At 33.6% G+C, this 8,545-nt stretch overlaps 2 protein-coding genes and 1 long non-coding RNA gene across 3 annotated transcripts; 1 reads left to right on the top strand and 2 right to left on the bottom strand.

Annotated features, from left to right (window-relative positions):
- Nucleotides 1-649: 649 nt before the first annotated feature.
- On the bottom strand, nt 650-3,102 carry LOC135834172 (neprilysin-1-like). Its single transcript, XM_065348013.1, has 7 exons — nt 3,064-3,102; nt 2,786-2,962; nt 2,603-2,718; nt 1,489-1,547; nt 1,344-1,392; nt 1,007-1,269; nt 650-808 (listed from the first exon to the last, which is right to left on the bottom strand). The coding sequence occupies exons 1-6, from the start codon at nt 3,100-3,102 to the stop codon at nt 1,110-1,112; spliced, it is 600 nt and encodes a 199-aa protein (XP_065204085.1). The 3' UTR covers nt 650-808; nt 1,007-1,109.
- Nucleotides 3,103-3,269: 167 nt separating this feature from the next.
- On the top strand, nt 3,270-3,795 carry LOC135842151 (uncharacterized). The gene is made up of 2 exons (XR_010558074.1): nt 3,270-3,449; nt 3,529-3,795. It is a non-coding gene; the product is annotated as an uncharacterized LOC135842151 (long non-coding RNA).
- On the bottom strand, nt 3,793-7,777 carry LOC135834155 (membrane metallo-endopeptidase-like 1). Its single transcript, XM_065347996.1, has 9 exons — nt 7,686-7,777; nt 7,484-7,593; nt 6,424-6,582; nt 6,242-6,322; nt 4,674-4,876; nt 4,394-4,603; nt 4,207-4,317; nt 3,980-4,127; nt 3,793-3,914 (listed from the first exon to the last, which is right to left on the bottom strand). The coding sequence occupies exons 1-9, from the start codon at nt 7,775-7,777 to the stop codon at nt 3,793-3,795; spliced, it is 1,236 nt and encodes a 411-aa protein (XP_065204068.1).
- Between the last annotated feature and the right edge of the window lie 768 nt (nt 7,778-8,545).

The raw sequence follows: 8,545 nt of genomic DNA, 5'->3' as shown, positions 1-8,545 counted from the left end.
CTCAACTACGACCTTCGGGTTCAATTCAGCGTTACCAAATTTCACTGGAACTATCTGAAATCTCCATTACGTCTCGAAAATTTCGAGAAGGATGAAATTGAGAAATAGAAACACTACAGTTGAAAAAATTTATTGAATTGATTTCAGTTTGAATTATTGGTAGGTACTATATCTAGGTACCAAATACTTATAGATACCCGGATACTGTTGGCATAGAGCTGCGTGATGCTCCTTGCCTGACAAACGCTCCTTGCCTGACAAAGAATATACTTCAATAATTCATAGCCTGATTTGTTTCAATATTTTATTCGTGTTTATTAAACATTATTGGATTACATAAACAACAACCAAGTAAAAATTATTTTACCATAATTTACATTTCTTTTGCGGATTCATTCGCGAATTCAAAGGACAATTCCACGCTTGAGAAAATTCCGCCAAATTCGCCAATGATCCCAGCACACGAAACCGATTAGGACTGTGCTCGTCGCGTATTCTGAATGCAATGCCAGATTTACTTTCTTTCATGCACCATATCTAGTAGTACAAGTAATAATTAATTAAAATTGAACTCGAAATGAAAAATCAACGCAATTCGCGAAGGATATTTTCTACAGATAAATACATTCAAATATGTACTAACATTAGCAAATGATAGAAATACAATTTGTCGATGAGAGTATTTTTCCAACCCAGGTAATAAAGGTTCTGGTCCAGTTGACTGCGAACGTTTTTCATATGCTAGAATTGCAGCTCGAATGCCACCATAATCGGCTACATTTTCGGATAAAGTTGCAGCGCCATCAACCTATAAGAAATTTTGTATCTTTTTTATAGTTATAACAATTTTTATACTTGAAATTGGCGATTGTCATAAATCTTCTTAAATTGATTAATGATGAAGAAATGTAAAATGCCAAAATAATGGTAACCAACCTCCTCAATTTTAGATCATATATGTATGTACTTGAAATTGGCGATTATCATTCCACATTCGTCTACCTACCTTGAGATTATCTGCCACCACATAATCGTCGTACTGAGAAATGAAACACTCTGAAAGGTATTCTTGAACCGTTTCATTGGATAAAGCTGGTCTTTTTTCATCATTAACATAATTTGCTTTGGAAACATTTTGTATTATAGACCATTTTCATAAATATCAAGCTGAACACTGGTTTTTTATAGGTTGGTAGCTCACCTTCATCGTGAAAAGCGTGAGTGAACTCGTGGCCTAAAATGCTTCCAATGGCTCCGTAATTCAAAGCGCTGAAAAAATCACACAATCATCAGGGAAGGTAAAAATATGATGAAACGTATTCACATTTTCTGAAACATCTTACTTGATACTTTTCAAGTAGAAAGGATATTGCAGTATTCCAAAAGGCACCGCTGCATGATGAATTAACCAATATGGGAATTTTAAATCGATAGAACTATACCTACGACTAATTGAAAAAATAATTAAAAGGTTGGAGAAACACTCACCTATCGAATTGATACTGAAGCTATAATAAGCATTTACATCCATAGGATCCATAAACCACCTGAAATTAATAGAATTGAATACAAACAAACCATGGGTCGAACCAAAACTCTCCTAATATGAGTAAAAATGATCCATTGTTGTAGAAAAATTCAAAATAACCTTGCAACCTATGAAAATCAGCCACAATTTGGCAAGAAATTCAAATATTTCTACGAAAACTTTTTTTGAGCCTTTTTGATAAAATTTGAGCCTGAAATTGGGTCGTGATCTTTGGAATTTTGAAAAAAGTGTCATTCAATCCATCAAAATGAGCGTAAAATACAATTTTGAGTAAAAATGACGCATTGTGGAATAATTTGAAACAACCTTGCAACCAATAAAAATGAGCTAAAATTTTGCACGAAATTCAAATTTCTACGAAAAAGTGTTTTGAGTATTTTTGATAAAATTTGAGCCTGAAATTGGGTCGTGATTTTTGGAATTTTGGAAAAAAGTGTCATTCAATAATTCATTAAAATGATCATGCAAAAATTTAATCGAAGTTGAGTTTAAATTCATTTTTTGCAACCATTTTAACCAATTTTGATCATCGGGGATGACACATTTTCCAAAACACTCAAAAATCATATCTCAAGTTTGAGCTCAACATTTTTCAAAATGTGTTTTCAAAGGCTTTTCCCCGAAATTTGTATATTTTGAAAAATTTTGAACCATTTCGATCGCCACATGACATAGTTTCCAAAAAACTAGAGTATTGTGACCCAATTTTAAGCTCATATTTTTTTAATGTGCTCAAAAAACATTTTCTGAGAAATTTGTCGAAATTTTTGAAAGATTTTAACCGGTTTTCACGAGTTGTTTGATACGTACTTTTTCGCCATTATACCCGAGAGATTGACTTGATTTGGGACTCAAATTCGTCATAAGAACTTGATAATAATTTTGATTGAAATTTTCGAGTTTATGACGAGAATCTAGCATAACTAATCTTGATAGGTCGCATGACACCTTTTTTCAATCAAAAATACTGCAAAACTGTCTTTATCCCAGTATTTTTATTTTTCGGATAATTTTAACCTATTTTGACAGTTTATACGACACCTTGATACCTACCTAACGTAATCCGTTTCCGAACGATTCGGACGATGAATTAAACTCAATATTTCGGTCGACTCTCTTGCTTTGATAATCAGTAACGTGCTGATGAATTCTCGAGAAATAATTTCAATCTGAAATATGAATAATTTATGCATATAAATGTTCATACCTGAGTAAATAGGTAACCCGACTACCTACATTTTTATAATGATCAATAATCCAAGAAGTGTTCAACACAACCTCAGGAGACCCAATCAACGTTTTGATTGATTCGAACGTTTTCATTTTCGCTTCCTTTGTGTTATCGTCGATCCATACCGAATTCACGATCAATTCTTCGAACACTTGTTTCAAATCCCTCACCATGGTCTCAATCTGTAATCGATAAATAGCTTTTTAGACAAATATTCGCCGCAACTTTGAGCACTCGAATAATGGCTATGTATTCATTTACCAGTAAAACTATAACTTTTTACCTCTTCTTTAACATCGAATATATCGTACAATTTAGCCATTTTATAAATAAGAGCTTCGTTGAAGTACGATTTTATTACTCCTACGCACGTGACCGATCTACAAAAATTGAACAACTTTTAAAAATACGTGGTTCGTAAAATGGTCTCTTTTGTTTTCTAATCATTTTTTTTCGGATTTGAATTGATAACGTAATGTAAACAATGGTCGATGGTAAATTAATTGCACAATTTTTCCATGCATACTTTCGAGCAGCATTCAAAATCAATGTGGTTAAAATTAAATCGAAATGATACTCAACTGGTGGATTGTTTTAATAGTTTTGTTCGTCGTAATCTACGCTTTCAACAAGTGGCTGTGCAAAGACTGAGATTCAGTTGCATTTAAGGTAAAAAAAACTCGGAAAACGAATCCGAAAAAATTAACCTAGGTAACTCTTAAAAATGTTTATTCTCATTTCTCACTAGATTCGCATTGTCGATGATGCCAGTCAGAAATTTTTTGAAACGTAACCATTTTTGAACGAACATGAAATTACTCGAGATGATACGAAGACGAACACCACAACGACGAATAATATGGTATAATCGTCCAGTACTTTAAATTTTTAGTATTTTTGCGAAATTTTTGTTTTATTAGATCTCATTATACGTATGTATTAGAATGAATAATAATGAATTCGATAAATGCACGATGCATGTAGATGTACAAATAGATACCTAACCCCTTACCTACCTAGTTGGTTTAGTCATTTCGTGGTAAATTCGTTCCTCGAAAATATATTTATGAGTTCGCATTATATCGGTTGTATGGATAGCCAATAAATCCACAACTTTCCACCAAACGTAACGTTCTGCAAATGGAATGTCCAAAGTTTTTATCTCGAAATTCCTAGGAAAAAAATTAGAATTTACGTACGAAAAAAAAGAGCGTTGAATTCGACCACACGGTTTCCTAATTTTTGAAAATACGAAGTATTTATCACTTGAACAGTACTTTCCATTGTTAGAGTGATATTCAAGCCTTGCGTTAGAACTGTGACATAATCTAACCAATAAAAGTTGAGCTGCGACAATCAAAACGAATAAATGTTGAATAACACATTTGTACTTAATCGAAGACTTGAGAAATTCAAGTATTCGTACTTCGGTGAGATTGGACATTTCAGAAGAAATATTGGAGAACATGATGCGCTGTAGTAGATCTAAAGTCATGTAACTTTCTTCCGTTTCGTTTTTTGTGGTTTCATCTTTATCCTGTGAAAACAAATCGAATGAGTTTTCTAATATGTAGTTAGGCAACTTAGCATGTCTTTAATAAGGGCAAATTCACCATTTTCAATTGACTTTCTAATAAAATGATTCGCATAGCTTCGGTCACAATATCGTTTTCGGTGGCTTTGCCTGTATCGAATTCTGCGATTATTCCTAACATGTAAGCTAATCGAATGGCGAGCATTTTTTCAGCAAATTCGTCCGATTCTGAATCAGCTTTTTGACGTCGACGGTCCAATGAAAATAAATCATTCGAAGCCGGGCTAATCTGAAGAGTTTGAGTATTCGAAGCATTAAACGAATCCAAAATTTCAACCAAAAAAGAAATCTTACCTTACCGACAGAACAGTGAGATTCAAAGATTCGTTAAAATGAGTCGATAACTGAACGATGATATCCAAATTCAAAATCCGTTGAGCCAATGATAACGTTTTAGCCAGACTGAAATTTCCTACGGTTTCGTTGCTGGGGAAACTTCGTGGGAGTTGTAATAAATCCAGAACTCTATATAGAGGCTCCAAACCTTGCTGATTTAGATGATCTGAAAAAAAATCGCGATATTAGTTGGGTAAACCCAACTCATTTCGAATTAAAATTTTTTTGTTGTAAAAATGAGGCATTCTGACAATTTTTGTGCAATTTCTGGAATGGAATCGAAGTCCATTTTTCGCAGAAAATAAGACTAACAATTTCAGCGAAGGGGCACTTTTTCAAATTTTTGGCCAAAAAAAATTCGGATCAAGTTTTTGAAAAAATGAGATTGTTATTGTTTTGTTTTTTTTTTTAGATGAAAATTTGTAGCCATATTTTTGAAAAAAAAAACGAAATTTTGACAATTCTCAACTTATTTTGAATTTAAATATTTTACAACTTTTTGGTTGAAAAAAATGTGGCATTTTGACAATTTTTGAGCAATTTCTGGCATCGCAGCCCATTTTTCGCAGAAATTGAGACTAACAATTTCAGCAAAGGGGCTCTTTTGCAAATTTCTGGCAAAAAAAACAAGAATTTGGATTGATTTTGAGGATTTTTAAAAAAATGATAATTTGTAGCCATTTTTTCAAAAAGACGCGAAATTTTGCCAATTTCAACTCATTTTAAATTTTGGTTGAAAAAATGAGGCATTTTTTACAATTTTTGAACAATTTTTGGCATCGAAGCCCATTTTTCGCAGAAAATAAGACCAACAATTTCAGCAAAGGGGCTCTTTTGCAAATTTCTGGCAAAAAACAAGAATTCGGATTGATTTTTTGGATTTTTTTAAAAATGAAAATTTGTAGCCATATTTTCAGAAAAACACGAAATTTTGCCAGTTTCAACTTATTTCAAATTCGAATATTTTGCAACTTTTTGGTTGAAAAAATGAGGCATTTTGACAATTTTTTAACAATTTCTGGCATCGAAGCCCCTTTTTCGCAGAAAATAAGACTAACAATTTCAGCAAAAGGAGCTCTTTGCAAATTTCTGGCCAAAAAAAAACAAGAATTCGGATTAATTTTTTGAAATATGTAGTGAGATTTTTTGGATTTTTTGAAAATGAAAATTTGTAGCCATTTTTTCAAAAAAATACAAAATTTTGCCAGTTTTAGAAAATGGAAATTTTTATTTGGCATGAAGCAAGAAAAGACCCCAAAGCATGGCCAGATAGCCAAATTTAAGAAATGACGAGCCAAATCTTTTCTTTTGAATTCCCCTGTACCCCCTCCACCTCCTATGGAATTGGCGAATATCTCCTGTGCTCAAAAAATTCATTTTAGGCCCTTGTACCTTCATCTTAGCTTACTTATCGAATTTCAAATTGCAATTCACCCCTGGACTAGCTAATAATTGTAGAGTAGGTTTAGTAGTGTAGAAAGGGTAGACAACCAGCTATTCTCAGACATTATTCATCTCTTATACCACTCACCAGTATCCATACACATGTTGTAAAGTTGTTTCATCTGTAAAACTGGTTCTATCTCCGATGAGGAGTTTTCTGCCAATAAATCTGCAATTAATAGATTGGCACGTTCTCTTGTAAAATTATCAAAAAAGTGACGTAAAAGCGGTAAAATGTTGAAGAAATCAAGTAAATACGCGTGTACTTACTTGTTATCAGATAATTGATACGTTGTTTACGTTCGATGAACCAGGAGTTCTCCTCTTGCAAAGGGATAAAATGAGAATGGCTCCACTTTCCACAAGCGTATTCGAAAAAATCGTCGCATGGATCCGCTGAACTATTAATTGATTCTAATATCTTGGCAGCTAAAAATGAAAATAAAATATTATTTAGATAATTTAATTATAATCGTATGTTAACCCTTAAATGCAAAACAGTTATTTTTAGTGTTGAGGCGCAGAAATTGACGACGATCCTTCTTTATAGAGCACAAATCCCAATTCTGTTCTGAATTTTGCGAGAGAATTTTTAATGTTGGTTCATTTTCTCCATGAACCATGAATTGATGATCGTCAAATCAGACAAGTGGTAAAACAGACGTAGGTACCATTTTCTTCATTTTACGAGTATAGCGAGAAACGTAAGTTTCGAGTAAATTGACCCCCCCCCCCATGTGTTGATTGTAGCTTTTGACAACAACTGGGTGGGAAAGCAATACAAATTTTGATTCCACTGGTTTTGGTGTTTTGCTCTCAGCTTTTTCTCCCTTGTCTCCTGGTTTAGGTTTATCTTATCCACATGCATTGGGTAGGTAGTAGGTACAGGTTTCGGTGTTTTGCTCACAGCTGCCTGTTTTGAGCCTCCTGGTTGAGGTTGATTAAAGGTCGAATCAAATGAGGGGCAGAATATTGGAATTTGAGCTCATTTCTGGACCGTATTATTGGATCTAGGGGATGTTAGGAAAGCACCTGATTTATGAAACCGGTCTTATCAGATCATCAGATTCAATACTTAATGGAAACCTGATTGCATCTGATCAGATCTAGCTCATTCTTATTTGATCGATACTGTGGTCAAATCAAACCCCAAAATTTGATTTGATTTTCTAATCAGATCCGAGCAGATTCATCTCTCACCTGATATAACACAACCAATCGTCGTACACAAATTCAGTTGAGAATTCTTGCCCCCTGAAACCAATAATCAGCGAACAACATCTATCAGAATTTTTTTAAATAAAAAAACTCGAGTTGGTAAAATGCTTACTCAGCAGAATCACCAAAACGAATCCAACCACGCACGCAGTTCCAATAATAATTGATATCAATAGAACATTTTTGAACGTCGATCGTCTCAAAAGTATCCCGCACAATATCCTATTCAAAAATAGACAAAATAATAGTATCACTAATTACGATTAATTACACCATTTACTTAATAAGGTAGCCCAATCTGAATAACATCAAACCTGTATTTATTCGATATAGCTGCGATGAAAGTGTTGGCGTTCCTCCTGGGATGAGTATTCGGATTTGGGACGACCTCCGCATTACGTAACATGATCAGATCTCTAAGGTGTAGTCATAGATAAGATGGCAATGGTAATCTCAATAGAATAAAACATTATGCCGATGTGCCACGTGTGGCTACTTTTTCGTAGGTAGCGAATTACCTACCAAATTCGATTCCACTTCGAAAACATTTCAGTGTAACTCAATCAGGTAAGGATGAATTAAATGCTAGCGAACTGAAGCAAGTCGTTAAATCATAGGTTAATTTTTTATACATCTTCCAAAAAAAAAAAAAGTCATGTTTACATATCGGTGTTACCATAGAAAACTATAAACTACTTTACAGATTAAAAGCTCAGATAACGAACGCAAGGACAGATGGACAATCCAAATCCGTGACATCGATTAACGATTACCTACTATCGAAGTAGGTATATCAACATTATTTTTGAAACAAAGCTATAGCCTTTGTAATTTCAAATTAATATACGAGTAAGCGATCAAATTTTCTGACTAATTCCAAGTCGCTTAGCATGAAAATGACGCTTGCAAATTACAATATCTTACTCAACCCGCACCTATTGAATGCTTTATCACGATTCATTTCAAGTAATGTTGCAATGAGGTAGTCCATTCTTTTATTTTTGACGCATGCTTCTTTAACAACCTCAAAAAAAATTTTAATGAAGGTTGTATTTTCCTTGTAATGAGGTAACTAATTGTTGTGTTGGTATTGCATCTTCACGTAATTGCCGACTTTTACAATCATATGTGACGTGACGGGACAAAATCGACCTTCGGACCTAAAAAATTATTT

Source organism: Planococcus citri, chromosome 1 (genome assembly GCF_950023065.1).
Source record: "Planococcus citri chromosome 1, ihPlaCitr1.1, whole genome shotgun sequence".
NCBI classification, from domain to species: domain Eukaryota; kingdom Metazoa; phylum Arthropoda; class Insecta; order Hemiptera; family Pseudococcidae; genus Planococcus; species Planococcus citri.
Note: the sequence above shows the minus strand (reverse complement) of the source record. Positions and strands in the feature narration are given on the sequence as shown.

What these genes read in the sequence shown, in the direction of transcription:
- LOC135834172 (XM_065348013.1), bottom strand. Translation starts at nt 3,102, where the DNA reads ATGGCTAAATTGTACGATATATTCGATGTTAAAGAAGAG. An exon ending in TATTCGATGTTAAAGAAGAG is followed by an intron (nt 2,963 to 3,063) that starts GTAAAAAGTTAT and finishes TATCGATTACAG; the next exon opens with ATTGAGACCATGGTGAGGGA. An exon ending in TTCTACTTGAAAAGTATCAA is followed by an intron (nt 1,270 to 1,343) that starts GTAAGATGTTTC and finishes TGATTTTTTCAG; the next exon opens with CGCTTTGAATTACGGAGCCA.
- LOC135834155 (XM_065347996.1), bottom strand. Translation starts at nt 7,777, where the DNA reads ATGTTACGTAATGCGGAGGTCGTCCCAAATCCGAATACTCATCCCAGG. An exon ending in CGTTTTGGTGATTCTGCTGA is followed by an intron (nt 6,583 to 7,483) that starts GTAAGCATTTTA and finishes TTTCATTTTTAG; the next exon opens with CTGCCAAGATATTAGAATCA. An exon ending in ATTCAACGCTCTTTTTTTTC is followed by an intron (nt 3,915 to 3,979) that starts GTACGTAAATTC and finishes TTCCATTTGCAG; the next exon opens with AACGTTACGTTTGGTGGAAA.